This window comes from Hyaloscypha bicolor (assembly GCF_002865645.1).
Source record: "Hyaloscypha bicolor E unplaced genomic scaffold K444scaffold_55, whole genome shotgun sequence".
Classification (NCBI taxonomy): Eukaryota; Fungi; Ascomycota; class Leotiomycetes; order Helotiales; family Hyaloscyphaceae; genus Hyaloscypha; species Hyaloscypha bicolor.
The window spans coordinates 387,366-405,044 of record NW_020194557.1 but is presented as its reverse complement, the minus strand read 5'-3'; the positions used below and the strand labels follow the sequence as shown (position 1 = coordinate 405,044).

Here is a 17,679-nt window from a genome sequence, read left to right as displayed (position 1 = left end):
AAAGCAACGTTCGGGCACGCCCTCTTATCACTTGACTGAATGGCCAGTTGGCAACTGTGCGAAGCAAATCCCATAGTTTCATCGATTTGATCTCTAACATCTGTGCTGTCGCGCCTCCAAAACTGCTTGCGAAGCACCAGAGATGGCTAGAAGAACAATTAGATTGAAACAAATGGTCAAGGGCTGCATAGTGGTTCTGTAGATGCTCGAATATACTTGCAAACTTCAGAAAGATCAGAACAAATTGAAAATAACAGACAGACGCCTGCCAGACGCAAACAGAAACAATGTCGGGTAGGACATAGAATAGCGCTTTGAATATCATGACTATACAAATATCCTTCAAGTAATTTCTAGAAGCCAGCGCGGGGCGATTGCGTAAAATACTCCCAATCTTCGACGTGAGATATTTTCAGATAGACAGTCAATCGGTCCTAAGTAATGGACAATTATTTTCAATCGATCACTTTGGCGTTCCTGCAAGTGTGCGGACGCCAAAGTGGAGCATCGGCGGGGACGCCTGGATTAGAGAGAAAGGAGTCTCCAGCTAACTACACTATGGAAGGGAGTTCTGAAAGCAGCTGATCACTGTGCCACTAGGTCAGTGGATGTGAGTAGCCGTGCGAGCGATAGGAATGGCCAGTCGTAGGAGCTGCGTCGAATAATTGGGGGAAACGAACGAAAAGTGTGGAGGGGTGCGGTCAAGCAAAATGCACCCGCCACTCAGAGGACCGCCGCTCGGTGGGCTCGAGTCTCCTTTGTGGTGGCCACGTATCCGTATGCACAGCAGACAGATCGCAATCCGCCAAACCGTTTTTAAATCGTCTTGAGCACAGCAGTTAGTTCTGCGCTGATATTGTCATTGGCTAGTTTGAGGTTGAGAAAACCGCCCACTTCCAATTTCGTAAGGCAATCATTCGCAATTCTCCAAACCGTTTTTAAATCGTCTTGCGCACAGCATGGTTAAATACTTCGATATAGCTGGCTATTGTCCCATATTCGCCGGAACAATGCTGTAGCTAGTGCACGCGAGGCACTCGAACACACTGGGCCAGGCAGGCTGGCAAGCCTGCAGGCAACGGAGGCGAGACGATGGCGATTTTGCTGGTCGGCCCGCTGAAGACCTTTGCTTCCCAGCGCACCCCAGTTCCCTCCCCCTTCCCTCCCCCTCCCCTGCGAGCCTACGTGCCGACTCGAAGTGCCGACCGGCTTCGTTTTGAGGAGCCGCGGTGTGGACACTCTCGCGGACGACCAGGGGAGGACCAGAGTGCCTGGTAATGCTCGCCAAGCTTTGTTTTGCCTGCATGTGCGAGCACCGCCCAGCCGAGTGTGCAAGTGATTCGCAGGGTTATAGCCAGGATTGCCTGGGCTGGGCAGTTGAGTCCAGCTGAATGGCTACTGGGAGAACTAACGACGGCTTTGGATTCGCTGTGGCGCGGTGGCTGGCTACCGCATTCGCGAGACAGCAACACCCACTCCACCATCTCCCACCCCCTGGGGCTACGGGCGTGGAGCAGCGGGCCTTGCGCGATGGGGACTGGCCGGCGAGCGCATGCGATTGCAGAGGATGCATGGTCACCCTGTCTCTTCGTTCCGCACCGTCTGGCTGGTTTGAGGTTGAGAAGACCGCCCACTCCCAATTTCGTAAGGCAATGGTTCGCAATTCTCCAAACCGTTTTTAAATCGTCTTGCGCACAGCAGTCAGTTCTGCGTTGATATTGTTATAGGCTGGTTTGGGGTTGAGAAGAGCGCCCACTCCCAATTTCGTAAGGCAATGGCAGCTGCCAGCAACCATCTGGCAAATTCCCGGGGCTCCAGCAGTCATCACACGAGCAACGCGGTCAATTATGTTGAAAGCCAACTTTCGCACTTTCTGAGATCCAGCAGCTTATAATGACTCTCCCATCCCCTTCTCAAAACGTTCTTCATTCCAACGAGAACCATATTTTGCGTATCTCAATCGTGCTTCTAGCCTTTCCTAGATTGGTCACGTGCCCTGCCAGACCAATAAATCTGTCTCCTAGGACCACGTCCACCCACCCTATTCAATTATGTCTTCCTACCCGTCCTCCACTTGCGCCACGAATGGCTCAGTCAAGAGGTGCAATACCATCCTACTACATTACTCTTACATGTCCATCAGTTATCATCACTAATCAAACTATCCAGCATTCCCCATACCTACGGAACCTCCACCTCTGAGTCCCAATGCACCGAACGCGACCAGCAAACACCGCAGAATCCTTCACCATCAACCTCTACCTCCGTCGATCAGCACAAACTCTCTACTCCCCCCATTGCCTCCTACCTCCAAGACCCAGCCACCTCCCATGTTGAACCTCGCCACACCTCGCCCCAAGAGAGCTCTCGTATATATACCGAAAGACTCTCATACCTGAAAGGTGTCGATAAGGCTTTGGAACTTTAGAAGGAATAGAAAGAATCTCTTCGGGCAGCGACCCTCACCTGCGAGCTGTTCAACATTCTCAGACATGCTCAAAACAACGGAGGACTTCGAAGACATTTCGGAATGTTTATTGATATTGGGATTTGGGAGGGAACTCCGAGACTCTTGAATTGAGGATATCTACTGAAATGTATACAAGAAGTTATGAAAAATGTGCACTCAAATTAAAACAATTCTTCCCTCCAAACGCTCGATATTTTTGCAAGTGGGTTTATGCTATCGTTTGAGTCGTCCACTGGGATGCTCTTCAATTTCTTAATGGAATATCAAATGACTGCAAAGTGGTGAGTTGTGCACAGTGCAGCCTAGAAACTTCTAAGGCTGTTTGTTTTGTTTCTTACAAAGGCAGTTCCGCGATGCCGGCCAGGTGGGCCTCTCAACTTATCTAAATTACCTGAGTCACCTGGATTCTTGAACACGATCACGTCATCTTGTCGCACATTTTTCTTCGCATGTCGTCCAAAGCTTAAGGTTCTTTCCGAATCTAAACTTGGGACGTGCCACACTAAATCACAACAAGTTAGTGATGCGACCCTGCCCCTGGATTTTCATCCGACCCCTTACTACCGAACCCCAAATGCGGGGTCTAGCCTCGCGCACTCGCTAAGCCTACCCCCTATTTCGCATCGGCTGTGCGATCGTAAACGAAAAGCGAGTAAAATCAATGCAGTCCGCCAAACGTTGAGGAATTCCTTTAAGCATTGGATACTTAATTGGTATAGACCAGCCGAGGTAGATTCGATGCGAGCTTTGATGGAAGCGTTCAGATGATATAAAGTCCCCGAAGGCTCACTAGATGACCACAGTTCCTCAGTATCAATTTCACAGGCTTTAATTCGCAATGATTTCCTCACCATTCTTGACTATTGCCACCTGCGTTTTCTTTGTTCTAGCACAAGTCTCTCTAGCCGCGAATCCTGAGAGTAAGTCTTACTCACTTTCGAGCTAAGAGTCGGGTCAATACTAACCGCACGCAAAAGTCAGTGGAGAACTCTTCCAAAGCTTCGTCCGCTACGCCAAGTTCGCATCCGCATCTTACGCAGGCAGCTGCCCAACTCCACCCAACGGAGCAACAGTTGCCAACTTCTTCAACATAGCTTCAACAGACACCCAAGCATATCTCTTCAGAAACGATGCTGCGAAAGAGTTGATTCTTGCGTTCCGAGGCACGTCAGATCTTCAAGACTTCACCGTCGACCTGAATCAAACTTTGATTCCCTACGAATCTGTTGGTATCTCTGGCTGTAATGGTTGTCAGGTAGGGATTTCGCGCTAGTTTGCCGTCGATGTTGCTGATCCCGATTCAGGTTCATGGTGGTTACGTGACGGCATGGAACTCAGCCTCCTCAGATATCATCGCTGCTATCAAAACGCAAATGGCCTCCCATTCAGGATACACACTCACAGTCACAGGTCATTCCCTTGGTGGAGCACTCGCGTCGCTCGCTTCACCCTCCTTGGTAGGCGTTGGGATGACCATTACAACATACACCTTCGGTCAACCACGAACTGGGAACCCCGCATATGCAAATATGGTTGATCAAGTGCTGCCATTCGGAAAGATGTTCAGGGTAACACATGCGAATGATGGTGTGCCGCAAACGATTACGGTTGCTGATGGATATCGACATCACTCGACGGAGTTTTGGGAGAATGATCCTGCGGGTGCGAATACGACGGTGCAGTGTTCTGGTCAAGAGCCGCCGGTAAGTTGAACTTCAAATGAGAAAGGGGTTGAGAACTGAACGAACATTAGGATTGCAATAACTCGGAACTTGGACTAGGAGTTGGTCCCGGGCTGATTGGGATCAATGCGGCGCATTTGACGTATTCTGGAATTTCGATTGGGAACCCTCTTGATGGAGGGAAAAGTCAGTGTGGTTAATGATTTCTTGCAAGATGAAGGGATAGAGACGGGATAATTCCCAAGCGATACCTGTAACGAATGCAATCTCCTTGCCAAGAGAACTATTCCAAACCTCAAGAGTTGTTCTTTGGAATGTACTCTGAACAGTCCGGAAAGCGCAAACAGGAAAGTGTTTAATGGGCTGTCATGAAGATGAGGGGGGGGAGGTGGCGGTTTAGTAGTGATGGCTGACTACTCGTGAAAGTTTCAGCAGTCCGGTTTGCATGACCTTAGGTGCCAAGTTCAGCTTTTGCCTGCGGTCTGATGGGTTGACCATCCGAAAGATGTTGCTCATTAATTTGGGGGCCGTGGTTTGAGCCCACTGGAACCGGATCGTTCTGAACCGGTGTGGAAAGGAACGCCGATCCCGCCTTGCTATCCGGGCAGGAATAACCGCAGGCTGCATCTTTCATCCCCCAAGGTCCCTGCGCAGCACCACACCTGTGGGCGAGAGCCCCGCAGGCGGCGCCGGAATCAGCCTGACCCTGGGCTTCTCGCGCGTGCGCTCTACCGTTGGCTAGTTCCCTGTCTTCACTGATAGCAATCACGGCTCGAAAATTAAAATATTATCGTGTGGATATCTTATCAACACTTCGGGAGTACGGCACCTTGTAGAATACACCTGTAGGGCCCGAGAAAATCGTTAGGTGGTGGATATCGGGGTTTTATGATGCTGAATCCCAGTTTGAAACTTTGAGCCTCTGCAGTGGATTATCACCAGCAAATGGAATTTAATGCGAAACCAAAGACGGGGCTGCCATTAGCCAAAAACACAGTCTCACGGCACTGGGGAACCTGAGCCGAAGCCCAGGACGAAGGGTGATGATGGTGATGCAAGTACACGGGACGGGGGGATTTCAATGGGGAACGATTTAAGCTTGATGGGTGTTGTTTGCAACAATCCCAGGCGAAGGATCTGACGAACGTCGCACAGAGTCGTCAGCTCCATGGGACTTTCTCCGGAAGGTTCAGATCCCGCTAAGCCCCTGGGACTACAGGGCAACTGAACGCGGAAGGCGCTGAACTTTGTTTCTTGCTCAGAAGTATTAGCCGACTTTGAACGCAGTTAGAACATTCCGAACCGCGCCAAGTCGCGCCAGGCCAGGGGTTGCCCAGTAAGGCTGAATGCTGATATACACTTTCGCTCCTTCCGAGATCTACTGGATTTGAGCAAGCCGCGAACTCTTCCATTTTGGATGCGCGGTAATCTGCAGAGAAGTTGTTCGCCAGTAATGATTCGAGAACCGACTGTCTCCGCCATCTGGAGACGACCCCTGAGGCCACCAGCCCGTGCCATGTGCTGGTTGAAATATACATGATGGCTTGTCGGTACGGGTACATTCCGAGCGGGCTGGGTTCCTGGCCGACGCTGATTTAGGATCATTGATTTTTCTTCCAGCGCAAAACCAGTCAGTATTGTATATAAGGGCTCCGTCCCCTCTCCAGATTGATGTATCGCTAATACTGACTCTGAGTTTTAACAATTTTTTTTGTTATTTTTCTAATCATAACCCCCTTTGCCTTCAGTGTCCAGTCAGATTCCTACTTTCTCAAGAAATTCATATCAGCTCGACACATTACCCCTTCAATTGCAATGCCTCATAATCCATCGTCAACTTGTGCCGCGGCTGGCTCCGTAATAAGGTATCATCTCCCAAGATATCCCTCTCTTTGCTCTTCTTGGCTCTATCCTCGAGGAGAAACTTCTATCCCGTCACCTCACTCCCTGACTGACACATCGTCTCAGCGACTCCCCTTCTCCTAAATCATCCACCTCCACTAAAGCCGAACAACGCGAGCTTGCTGCGTATCGAATCAATCAATACCTCACAGACTCAGAGCATTCATATGTCCAATATCGCCATGCTTCCAATCAACAAGAAGCAGTTCGAGCGCATACTAGTGCTATGAGATCGTATCTTGAGGTAGTCTATAATGCAATGAAGCAATGCGAGAAGTAAGTGGAGGGAGAGCACGTTGATTCAAGAACTTAAAGAACTGACGATAATATGTGCGACAGGTGAGGAGATCCCGAGGCCCAACTGCGATAACTAGCCCTGCTCTAACCATTCATACAATAACAAAAAATTACCAAATAACGACCGAAGGAAGTGAGAAATATGTCACGCTCTCGGCAGACACTCACCTTCTTTGAGTCTATGTGGACGCACCTCTGGTTTTATGTATCAGATCGTTCTGAGAATTATAAGAGTTGTGAAGGGAGTGGATCAGGCTGTAAAGGCAATGGACTGAACGGTATCCCACTAACTCAACTCAAGTTAGTGATTTGATTTGCCTCTCTCTCTCGTGATTCTCTTGTCTGAGGGCAAGTGCGGGCTATGGAGGGATGGGTCGCTTAACTCACCCCCTATTTCGCTTGTCTCAGGGGGTTGAAAATAAGCGAACAGAGAGAAATTCTGGGCTACTCGACTAGTGACACTGGCAAGATGGATATTAACCAGGTCATCAATCTATCTTTTGACTTTGGGCTATTCATAGAATTGCATAGTTATTAGACACTAATTCAAAAAATTCATCGTATTGGTCCCCTATGTCGTCTGGAATGTTCAGACCAACGACGCAAATAAATCTCCCAGCACTCGCCAGATCCGTCGAGTTGAGAGGTCCCGATGCCGGCATCTATCCAAAACTCCTACAAACCGAGAAACTCGACCGCTTGGCCGGCTTGGCCGGCTTGGCAAAGAGACTTCATCGCGCACTACAAGCAACTCCAAGCTCAGAACCGCGGCCCACAACTCAGGAATTTCGTCTTGGATGGTGGGGGAGCGTAGCTGGCCAGTGTGTAAGACACCGAGACCTCGCAGTCGTGCACATCGAAATCACAATTCAGAGCCTCGTCTATATTCACGGCAGCGCCGCACGTCGAAGCATTGCCTTCACGCACCATCGTGCATCGCTTGTCCCGTTCGTGGAACTCGTCTCAGTGGAGGCGAAGATGGCATGGCAAAGGGTTGGGATGGCTCCAAGCCTCCAATGGCCAGGTTGAACCATCAAGTTTCTAATGATCTTGAGTACTAATTGCGAACTCTAGGTCATCGCTATATTTGGAGTTCTTCGTCTTCCCGAAAGACATTGGCCTCTGAGATGGGTTTATTCCGTGAGGGGGTCTGTCTAGAATTTGCACTGGTCCAATCCTTGAGGATGATCATGGGTGGCCTGGTCACCGAGTTGCCATCCAGGCCAGGGCTCAGGGTTCGTCCTGCACGGTGCGGCAGGCCAGCAGCCATGTCAGTCCCCGGGCGTTGGCTCGGATCCAAATACTTTGATCGAATCTGGAGACTGCGGTCACTGGGTTGGGCAGGCCGCCTCTCACCAGGGTGGGAACAAGGATGCAGTGGGCGCTTGGAAAGGCCTCTCGGAACGGCCTTCAGCCACCGGCTGGTGCCACTGGATGTCCTGCAGCTCCCTTTTCCACTTCTGTGGCTTCGCAGCATCCCACCACTCCGGATATCCCGATGGTGTGTTGATGATTGCCAGATGAGACATGGTTTGGTCTTCTCGCGGAGCCTCGAGATAAGTAGAGTCCTTATCAATACTCTACAGTTAGACAGCTGGGGATACAACAGAACTATCGCTTATAAGTTTGGAAAGTGGCCATAGACTCCTTGAGACCCTCAATAATCATAGTGGTTTGTAAATATTGAGATAAAACAGTGGCTTGTGCTGATCACTCGTGCGTGGATTGCATGCTGGACAAAGAGGCAGATCCCGTCGAACAAACAAGGCTACACGGCGTCCACGAGTATGTGGAGGAAAAGGTATCACGATGGGCCCACGGCTCTCCCATGCGTTACCGTGCACTCAGGGTCTTCAGTGGCAATACTTGCTGCTCGATACGAAATCCGCGCGTGTCTCGGGTTCCTAGGCCTCAGTTGCTGGCAGTGGCGGGAGACATCAATCTTGCCCTGGCCACGTCGTTCGGAGCTCCCAAGCGATGTGAAGACATCTGCTCAGGGCCGCTCTCCAATTGGAGATGATGCAGCAGAGTGATAATGTCCAACTCGCTGCCGGCTCCTGCGCCCCGACAAACTAATAGAGGGCGGCGTAGTCTTCTGCTTCAGGGTGCACTGGGGGGCATGCAAGCGTCTTAACCCTGACCGAGCTAAGAATGCACGAAACCCTTTTTCGCCCACTCGCGGATGGCGTCTGCCACTCTCGCAAGAGGGCGCAGCAGGCCAACAGCACAGACGACCGAAACGCCATTATTCCGTCAGACTATTCCAGCAGGATCGCCAACGGCAGCCAGCCAGCGTTGGCCAGCTCTCGTCAGCCGAAGGCATACTGCACTGGGGTCTGTCCAAATTTCTGCGCATGGTCTCCCGCCGTCTGCGTTGGCTCGCTTGCATAACCCTGCGGGGAATTGGGGCCTGTCGTAGTGGGGTACTGGCCACGACGTGCTCATTGTTCCAGGACAAACTATCTCGGGAAACCCGCCGACTCGGCTTGGAGCAGGACATGACAGGAATAACCTACCTGAGCACATTTTGGCCGTGTCACTGAGGCCCTTTGTGATATTATCGCCCTTACAATTCCTGATCCCTGGAATTAGCCCCGGTACCTTGACTGCTGCACCCACCGCCCCGGTAAGGTGAAACTTTTCCTGCCAGCCAGATCCGATGGCTAGGAACGCATGCACAACGTGCGGCCAGTCGCTTTTCTGACAGGAGAAGGGCTAATGGAAGCTCTGTGTGGTACCGTTCAAGTTGGCCCATGAGAAAGCAGGGTGTTAGCTTCACGGGCCTCCGAGGGCAGAACAACGAATAATGGTTGGATCCAAATCGGGAGCCACGCCAGAGCTATTGTGCTGGGGGGGCAGCGCAAGGCCGCAGCCCTCCAAAACACCCTGCTTGCTCTCCCAAAATCCTCAAGGGCCTCGCTTACATGGTCAACATCCCTAACCTGTCTGACGGTTCACTCCCATGTCCACTGCAAACTGCAAGTTTTCTCGCCAATTATAACTCGAGAGCCGACTGCGACAGGAGGTTGAAGGGGGTTTCTGTGAGGCAACTAGCCTCGCCTGCAATAAAGCGTTCAGGGCTTGTAGAGCGCGCAAGAGCCTTCGCGCGTCGCCCCATCCCGAGGACAGACTAAGTCGTGGTTCACCAAGACGGGTGGCAGGTTTTGGTGCCTCCTAAGGGAGCCGGGTTGAGAGTTCATAATGGTTCCCTGCCGCTCAAAGACAGTCACCACCTCCTCGTATATATTGGTGTCGTTCCCCTTCCATTTTCTGGCGTCACGATACTTACTTTTGTCTGTCACTATAACTTTGCGTCACGTGTAGATCAAGATACGTACCTGCCCCGAAGTTCACTCCAGGCTTGGTCTCTACCACTTTAACATAAATGCCTCCTAATCCATCGTCGACTTGTGCCACGGATGGCATTGGCTCTGTCAGAGGGTACTTTCTCTTCTATTTTCCCTCACCAAACCCTGGGGAAGCCATCTTTGCTTTCATCTCACTTCTTGACTGACAAATACTTCAAGCAGCTCTCCTTCGCGCAAGCCATCAACCTCTACTCCTTTAGAACAGGACACATTCTCCAAGCAGCGTATCGAAGACTTCATTACAAATTCAGAGCATTCCCACGTCCAGCATCGCCATGCTTCCGATCTACAGGCAGTAAGAGCCCACACCAATGCCATTGAGTCTTACCTTGAGGATTTCGACAAGACAATGAAACAGGCAGAGAACTGAGCCAGTGAGAACCGTGGTAAAGTACTCTGTATATGACAAAATAAGTGAAGTCGAGTAGACCAAGATGTAAGAAACTTCTCCATGATACCTTCTGCTGGAGTTTACTTAGACATCCTGACGTAGCGTGTAGTCTGGATTGACTGCAACTGCAGTTGATCCCACAAGGACGTTGCCATTTGCTCCGACAAAGTCTGAAACATGCACCGTATGTGCAGGATGGTGTTCGCCTGCACTGGTACAATACAATGAGAATGAGTTGAGTTCTTGCACCCAAGAGAGGACCGTTGCTGGAAAATCTCATTGCCATTTGACGCTCTGAACGGGCGTCTCTGCATGATATGTGAGTTCATGTAGTCACGGCAAACCACTCGAAAAGGCAAGTCCTACTACATTGAGCTGCTTTCATTTCACTTGGAGTTTGCTAAGTTCTAGAGAAGACATGTACGTGCTACAGATCTTTCTCGACACCCGCCTGCTCGAGGCACACTCAGAGTCGAGGCCGGAGTTGTACACATGAGGCGGGAGATCTGCAAAACTTTTCAGTGAGACGGTTACGAGAGGTGGAGGTAGAACTTTTTAAGTATCAAGAAGGACAATTAGGAAGTTGAATACCAACAAAAGCTGGAACGTCCACTATTTACACTGGCAGTGCGTAGAGCCTATAGTACGATATTTCAGCTGCTATCAACAAAATCTACAAACCTACTTCAAATTCGAAAACCCATCACTCCGGCGTTCTAAAATTTCAAGGAAACGAAGCCAATCAACTGTGACTTGTCTTGGAGCTTAATGTACTTGCGGCCATCTCCCAAAACGAGGAAACAATGAAGTTGTTCAAGGCGCGGTTTCTTGGGGCGGGCCGACTCAGGGTATTGAAAGGCGGTGAACATTCGGAGTCGCAGAAGATTTCGGCACTTTCGGGCACGGAGTGGAACCTGGCCTCCGCCTGGTTGAGCCGAATGTGTTTGGAATAAAAAGCCGAGGATCGGCTGGAACCCGGTTGGTCCGCCTCATGGGGCTTGGACGGGTGGTTGCTGGAGGTAGCTAAAATTAAACTGTCTGTTTGTTCCTGGGCGTTTCAAGAACGGCACGTCATTGTAGCGCTTCACCGGAATCGTGAACCGAGCAAGGATGTGGCAGGTCACCCAATGCCTGTGAATAGCGCGACGTCGACACATCAATCATTGCAGAGCGCCTCGATTTTTTTTTTGATTTTTTATTTTGAAGCCGCCAGAGCCGCCCAGGAGCTGCTTGATTAAATTCATCAGGACTCCTCACTAGTCCTTTGCTCCCGCGATTTGATTGATCCTGCTCTGGAGAGCTAGATGTACAGCAAAGGCGGAGACTTTCCCCATCAAGCGCAACGAGCGATGGAAATGGGATGAACATTCTACCTCAGAAGCACGAAAGTCAACAAGTGCTCCCTAAAGTACCACCATGGATCTTTTACCTAAATTTGTGGTTTTACGGAGTTCAGAACCCTTTGCAGTGCAAATTCTGCAGTTCTAATCTTCCAAGTGTTCTTTTACGTGGGATTCGCACCTTCCGATTGGGGCTCGATGCAGTCCTGGCGACTTTGAGTCGTCTAGTGTACTCGTACCAGTGAGGATGATGACGAGCAAGCTCACTCCAAGTGCGGCCTCGACATGGGTGGTGCATACAGTTTTCCAGGACCGGTGCAGCTAGGTCGTGAGTGGTGAGGTTGAGATAGGTTGGCTGGAGGCGGTCCCCTGAAGTTTGCGCCCGTGGGGTTAGGGGGAACCTCAAGCCAAGCCTAGCTATCTGTTTCAAAAGCCGAGAACGGTAAAGCGCGACAGTGCTGTGTTTCTTCTAGAAGGTTTTGACTCAGCCACAGCTTAGTTGCATTCCCGGGCTTTCCTTTTGGCTTCAGTTTATTCCAAATAGACGCCACAGGCGTCAATGGATCCTTCAACTGCACACTACCGTGCAACGGCTGCAAACAAGTAACAGAACGCCTGCCTACGTTCATCCTTCGTCATCCCAATGGTCGTTAAAGGCTAGTTCAATCTGGGGTTCAAGCTCAAAGAGGCGAAATTCCTCAATTCATCCAAACCTTGCAGTAGAAGGCCAGTTATCGCGTCGTTTAGCAGATATACGCTTCGTTATCATTCTTCGGCTGAGGGTGCCTTTAAGATCCATCCCCTGCAGCCCCTCTTCCCCTTTCTTGGATCAACTCCATGCGCTACCGCCAAGATTGCGTCGTGAACGGCAGATTCGAACGCTTGTCGAAAATAGTTCTCACCGTCGCGCTGCACCCCCGACACAGCGTTGAGTTACGGAATTGTACCCGATTGACTAGTCAAATTGTGTGGGAGCGGGTTAATCGCGAAAAAAAAAAGTCTTGCTCCTCCGATGCAGATCCCCGTGCCTCAGCCTCAACCGGCGAAAATGCGTATGATTGGCTCTTCCAAGGTACGGGGTACGGCTCTTGTATGGGAAAGTATGCGCCTTGAAGGGGGAGGGAGAGTTTGGGCCTGAACGATTGAGTTTTTGATGTGTTCGTTATCTTTACCGAGCGCTTACTTGTACAGAGTATAACTCAGTCTCCCCCCTTATCTATTTATTTCGTATATAGCTCTTCGAATATCTTCGGCAGTAGTCAACTTTGCATACTACTTCATGCTCGCTCCAGCATTCCTTCATTACTCGTTTCACTCCTTTCAATAAGAAGCACCCCTTCTCTTTAGTTCACCCAGCCATGGTTTCCTATGCTTCATCCACACTTGGGGTCAATGGATCAGTCACAGAGTATGTCTCTTCCACGCTGCGGCACTTTGGGTCCAGCTTCCACATACACCCGATGGTTTTCATGCAATGCTAATCAAGAGCCTCAGCTCCATTCGGGATGCTCCAGCTTCCAATGAAGACCCCGCAGATCCCAGCTATCCGTCAACATCTTCTTCGAACTCTGTATCTATCAAAACGCACGAATTATTTATGCTAAGGGTATTATCGTGGCTCAATGACACTTCCGAAACCCAAACGCTTCACCGCCGTATTTCTGCCAAAGAGAGTATCAAGGCCCATATCGCTTCAGTGCAGTCACTACTTGACGCATTCGATGCTGCTACGACAAATAACGAGACCTAAAGGCGTTGCTAGGCGCAGTAACAATCACACACAACATGGGGACAGAAAGGAGGGAAATTGAAACCCCAAGTAAGTACTGTACGTTCTCTTCCTTGACGAACATGTTGAGATCTGGAGATTGATAAATGACAGTGTACCTGATCCATTTGGAACAAGAAGAGAAGCAGGACATCCCCAACCGCAAAATGGCATAGCCATGATGTCCAGAGTGTTGAACCTGGGTATCCCAGTCCACTACAATGACCCTGCTGGTGTACACGATCTGGGTAGGGAGTGAAGGGAAGCTGCTAGGCTCGGGAGAAGAGGTGGAGGTCAATGGATGGTGCAAGACATAAGAAGAAGTAGCACAAAATTGAAACAAATCAAAACAATCTCCATCTAGATGAACCTTACACCCATTATCCTACGGAGAGGTCTTAAAAGAATACATATTTTTCATATGATTCAGGCCTTGGTACTTCCCCGAAGAATAAATATTTCCTCATTGTGCAAACAAGCAAAATCAATCAATGCGTGGAATGAACTCTTGTGGACATCCTGAGCCTGTCTAATGAAGGGTATTTGCGCACACAAATGAACAATTTTTCTATCAGTAACGAAATAATTAAATATCTAGAAAGAAATGTACTAGGTTGTCAAGCCGTGATGGCAACTATCGATTTCTTATATGCGTCAGGCCATTGCAAGACTGCAGCCGCAATTTACCTCGAATACGTTCAAAGGCGGTAGGTAGGTAAGTAACTGCTTCAGTGCGCTTTTGCACTTATAGCTTTCAACCCACCTTTGCGAAGCGCGGTCTCGAAGCCATCCCCAACCTTGGTCAGACTTTTGTTTTCGAGCTCGGCGTGCTTATCCTATAAAGCCAAGTTCTCGAAGGAACCCATGGATGGACCAGAACGCGATCATTCTCTCGATCAAGCAACTTGCTAGTTTTGTGTTCTGTGGAAATTTGAGGGTCTGAGATGTCCCCGTTCACCGTTCTGTCCCTTGCTCTATGAAGTAGTACGTCGCAGATGAACTCAAATCCATGATCAGGATATCAATGTTGAGCTTAAGCACATGCTCGTGGTGAGAATATTTTTTCATGCGAAAGTTTGGACGTTGAAGAATTCCAAATTACCTTTGACTCTCCGTGGTTGAGGCTCACCATATATTCAGCATTGGTTGGCAATAAGTTTTTGGAGTGCGAATATTCATTGGAAACTTATGTGAATTCCTTGACAAGGTGGTCGGACAAGGGCTGAAGAGCAGCGCCCAGGAGGGACATCCTGTTCGAGGGCGAGCCGTTGGAGAGTGGGCTAAGAGGTTTTCCAAGAATCTGCTATTTCGATATATAAGGGTCAAGTATCTCCACTATGCTCGAATATACAAGGGGTTGGTAATTTCTGAAAGCTGCATTCCTAAAAATGGCTGCCGTCCAGGCCAACAGAAGAAGGGCGAACCATTCAAGAGAACCAAGATCATGATGCTCCACTAGGCACTGAAAGCATTATTCTCACGCCCCTTCCACGATCGCAAGGGAGCTTACCAGAACAGGTCCACTCATTGTGCTCCTCTGCGCCTTGTTATTCAGTATCTTCGAGAAAAGGGCACAAATGGTGTCCATCTCGGTCCCAAAGAGCTGAAGGATATTAGCTTTAGTCCCTCAACTAGATAATATTGGGCTCGTCCCTTCTTCTCTTCTGAGTCCTTAACTGTATCGGTAAGTTGGCTGAGCGCATTCGTATCGGTGAGCGCAGCAACAGATGTGGAGGATGTGGAAGACATCGGGGTTCCAGGACACATGAATTCGCACATATGGTCTGCAAACTTGTTTGTGCAGGCTGTCTGAATATTCCTGCAGAGTTGTAGTCATAGACGACGGCCTCAACGTCCGGGGTCCTAGACGTGCTGCTCCTCGAAATGTCGGAGGCAATTATCAGATCTCGAAAATGTCTCTCCACAAGAAGTAAAATGGCAAGTGAAGGTGGCTCTGAGGTGGACGGTGTCGATGTGTCTCCGGAGATCTTTGCGCAGACCAAAGCCTTGAGTATTAGTGCAGCCGTTGATGCTGCACATGAAAGTACGCTCGTGTGTCCTGCCGTGCTTCCTGTTATAGCAATCAGTGACAATTCCTTTCAGAGGCTTGCGGGGCAGAGTAATTACTTGAGATCGCAAGGACGTGAGAAGACTTTAGCGCAGGAAGGACAGTTAAGTTGCTGCTTCTTTCGAGGGCGTTTTCTGGCTAGAGCAAGCTTCTGAGGGCTTTGGGAAGCACTACCTTGACGACCCCCGGCTTGAGAAATCCTCAGGGGACTTGGATGTCGGGCCTGGAATTGAAGTCCAGCATGAGCTTGAGGCCAGGAGAGTGTCAAGCAATTCTGCAGGCTTGATATATCACCCTCTGATTCACTACTCTCTTGGAAAGAGACACTGCCTTTAGTTCTTGAAAAGCAAGATGATATCTGGGGGAAATATGAGTGATAAGGGGCAGTGAATCCGTGCTTGGTTCGCTCAAAGGTTTCCATTGGCAGTGGATAGTTTTGTGGAGTGACGGGGTGGCCGTCGAGGTATTGGACGGATGGTAGGGGGTTTTCCAAGCAAGCAGGGCCGGGAAGCAGATCCAGATTTGGCCCTCGAGGGATCGTCATCCCGTCGTCGTCCTGTTGCGCTGTCGTATATATTCTCTGAGTCTTCTCTTCTAAATTCGTGAGTCGCATTTCGTAGTTTTCAAACAAAGGCATATCATCGGCTCCATCAAGTTTGCAGCCCCGACTACTTCGCATGCTATTCGGCCCCATAAGTTCATAGTGATTGGCAATGATGCCAGCCTCTTGACCTTGGGTTGTCATCGGTGGCCCCAGCTTCAGGTGAGTTCCTGGACCTAGGTTGGCGTTACTTCCCAAAGAATCGAATATCCGGACTCGGAGGGAAGAGGATCTATGCAGCTCGGATCCTAATGTGTTTCGAATAAGCCTGAAAGTGTGACATGGGAGTCGTTATCTATGTACCTTTCTTGGTTTGCGGGGCAGACTTATGAAGTGAGATATTGTTGTGGAAGGCTTTCTAAGCTTTGGTCCCCGAAGTTCCCCAAGACTGCCTGGAGGTTTATGTGAACAGGCGTGCCGAAGACCTGGCTGCATTGTGATGGGATAAGTGCAGTCTTATCCCCGCTGAAAACGAGGTGAACCTGCGAGGCTGGCCGCCGGAGGGAGAAGCTCCGATGTTCTACCGGATATTCGCTAGAATGATCCTTGCTTTGCGACGGAAGAGATAATGAAGGAACAGGCCAGGATTGGTGAAGTCAGCAAACAAGTCATTACCAACTTTGGTAGATGAGGCTGCTAGACGGCACATCGGTTACAAATTTTCGTGATTGGGCACAAAAATATGGGTGGCCTCCGTCTAGAAAATTCGACCGCCTTTTGATTGATGTACTGCGTCTTCGCTGCGCACAACATTATTGGCCCATCGCGAGCAGCTACTTCTTATTGGTGGAGTTGGAGAAGTTTGCTGAGTGAGGGGGGAGGCCTCCATTATTGTTTTCAATCCCCTGAAACAAAGCCTCGCTCAACAGGGAAAGGCGTTACAGCGAAGATGATCTTTCTACGGTTTTTAAGACTAGTGCTGTTCAAGCATTGCTGATTACCCTACCCAAGAGTACAGAAAACGATTCAGATTCTATTTCCAAAGTTGACTGATTTAAAACATCGCTCTGCGTCACATGACCATCCTCGTCAAGAGCGGCGCTCAGGCGCATCGGATCAACAACAAATTTCTCTTCGATAGCACAATACTAAAATAATCAATTAGGAGGAATGCTCATTGCTATCAACTTATACTGGCTTTTCGATCCTTGAAATGGATTTTTCCGAGTATATTTTCCTGTATCTCAAATACAAGTTAGCAACTAGCCATCGTGCTAATTCTGGGAGACTCTAAGGGTTATCTCTATCAATACCAGGACCTTAATAGGCTAGGGGCACCCCGTCATGCGCCTCCGGCGCGCGACAGCGTACGGAGCGTATGCGTATACCTTGAGCATGCGCGTGCGTTGAGGATATACTTTTTAAGCGATTCTTGAGGGTAAGAGAGGGACGTGCTTCTTGCCCGTCTTTAGTGCACGTGCCGGGGGCTAAAGAATAGCCGAAAAATAAAGCCTTACTTTACGATAAAATTACAAAAATTAGCTTGCTAATTGCGGGGCAAGGGGCTTAGAAGGGAATCAAATTCTCAAATGCATAAGCACCCGTTCTAGGGTTTGCCCAGAGAAGGTGCTTATGCATTTTAATCAGAATTGGTCTCCTGTCATTACCGCTTTGGGCGTATACCCATGTTCTAGGAATACTACTCGAGCAGAACAGGGGTGTTGCAGGGATTTGCAGGGCACACAGTTTTTCTTTTCAATGGCTGGGAGGCCACCCTTTCGGAGGCCTCCAATCCAGGCTATCGCCATCACAATCGTTCCTTTGATACAATAAATTCACGTTTGCTATAATT

The 17,679-nt window shown here is 49.5% G+C and overlaps 4 protein-coding genes across 4 annotated transcripts; 2 read left to right on the top strand and 2 right to left on the bottom strand.

The window, feature by feature from the left end:
- The first annotated feature begins 1,999 nt into the window (after positions 1–1,999).
- On the top strand, positions 2,000–2,555 carry K444DRAFT_360155 (uncharacterized protein). Its single transcript, XM_024872173.1, has 2 exons — positions 2,000–2,101; positions 2,170–2,555. Exons 1-2 carry the CDS (start codon positions 2,052–2,054, stop codon positions 2,426–2,428), a joined length of 309 nt encoding a protein of 102 aa, XP_024738892.1. The 5' UTR covers positions 2,000–2,051; the 3' UTR covers positions 2,429–2,555.
- Positions 2,556–3,606: 1,051 nt separating this feature from the next.
- Positions 3,607–4,251, top strand: K444DRAFT_611202 (alpha/beta-hydrolase). The gene is made up of 2 exons (XM_024879901.1): positions 3,607–4,156; positions 4,219–4,251. The coding sequence occupies exons 1-2, from the start codon at positions 3,754–3,756 to the stop codon at positions 4,221–4,223; spliced, it is 408 nt and encodes a 135-aa protein (XP_024738891.1). The 5' UTR covers positions 3,607–3,753; the 3' UTR covers positions 4,224–4,251.
- Positions 4,252–14,428: 10,177 nt separating this feature from the next.
- K444DRAFT_360078 (uncharacterized protein) lies at positions 14,429–15,001 on the bottom strand. Its single transcript, XM_024872172.1, has 3 exons — positions 14,874–15,001; positions 14,729–14,821; positions 14,429–14,680 (listed from the first exon to the last, which is right to left on the bottom strand). Exons 1-3 carry the CDS (start codon positions 14,919–14,921, stop codon positions 14,522–14,524), a joined length of 300 nt encoding a protein of 99 aa, XP_024738890.1. The 5' UTR covers positions 14,922–15,001; the 3' UTR covers positions 14,429–14,521.
- Positions 14,880–16,465, bottom strand: K444DRAFT_360074 (uncharacterized protein). The gene is made up of 3 exons (XM_024872171.1): positions 16,191–16,465; positions 15,346–16,135; positions 14,880–15,289 (listed from the first exon to the last, which is right to left on the bottom strand). The coding sequence occupies exons 2-3, from the start codon at positions 16,029–16,031 to the stop codon at positions 15,082–15,084; spliced, it is 894 nt and encodes a 297-aa protein (XP_024738889.1). The 5' UTR covers positions 16,032–16,135; positions 16,191–16,465; the 3' UTR covers positions 14,880–15,081.
- Positions 16,466–17,679: the final 1,214 nt, after the last annotated feature.

Bases quoted from the DNA above. Each gene is read 5' to 3' on its own strand.
- K444DRAFT_360155 (XM_024872173.1), top strand. From the start codon at position 2,052: ATGTCTTCCTACCCGTCCTCCACTTGCGCCACGAATGGCTCAGTCAAG. The intron at 2,102-2,169 runs GTGCAATACCAT...CAAACTATCCAG, and splicing joins ACGAATGGCTCAGTCAAGAG to CATTCCCCATACCTACGGAA.
- K444DRAFT_611202 (XM_024879901.1), top strand. From the start codon at position 3,754: ATGTTGCTGATCCCGATTCAGGTTCATGGTGGTTACGTGACGGCATGG.
- K444DRAFT_360078 (XM_024872172.1), bottom strand. From the start codon at position 14,921: ATGCGCTCAGCCAACTTACCGATACAGTTAAGGACTCAGAAGAGAAGA. The intron at 14,822-14,873 runs AGGGACGAGCCC...AATATCCTTCAG, and splicing joins TAAGGACTCAGAAGAGAAGA to CTCTTTGGGACCGAGATGGA. The intron at 14,681-14,728 runs GTAAGCTCCCTT...TAATGCTTTCAG, and splicing joins CAATGAGTGGACCTGTTCTG to TGCCTAGTGGAGCATCATGA.
- K444DRAFT_360074 (XM_024872171.1), bottom strand. From the start codon at position 16,031: ATGACAACCCAAGGTCAAGAGGCTGGCATCATTGCCAATCACTATGAA. The intron at 15,290-15,345 runs GTAATTACTCTG...TTGCTATAACAG, and splicing joins TCACGTCCTTGCGATCTCAA to GAAGCACGGCAGGACACACG.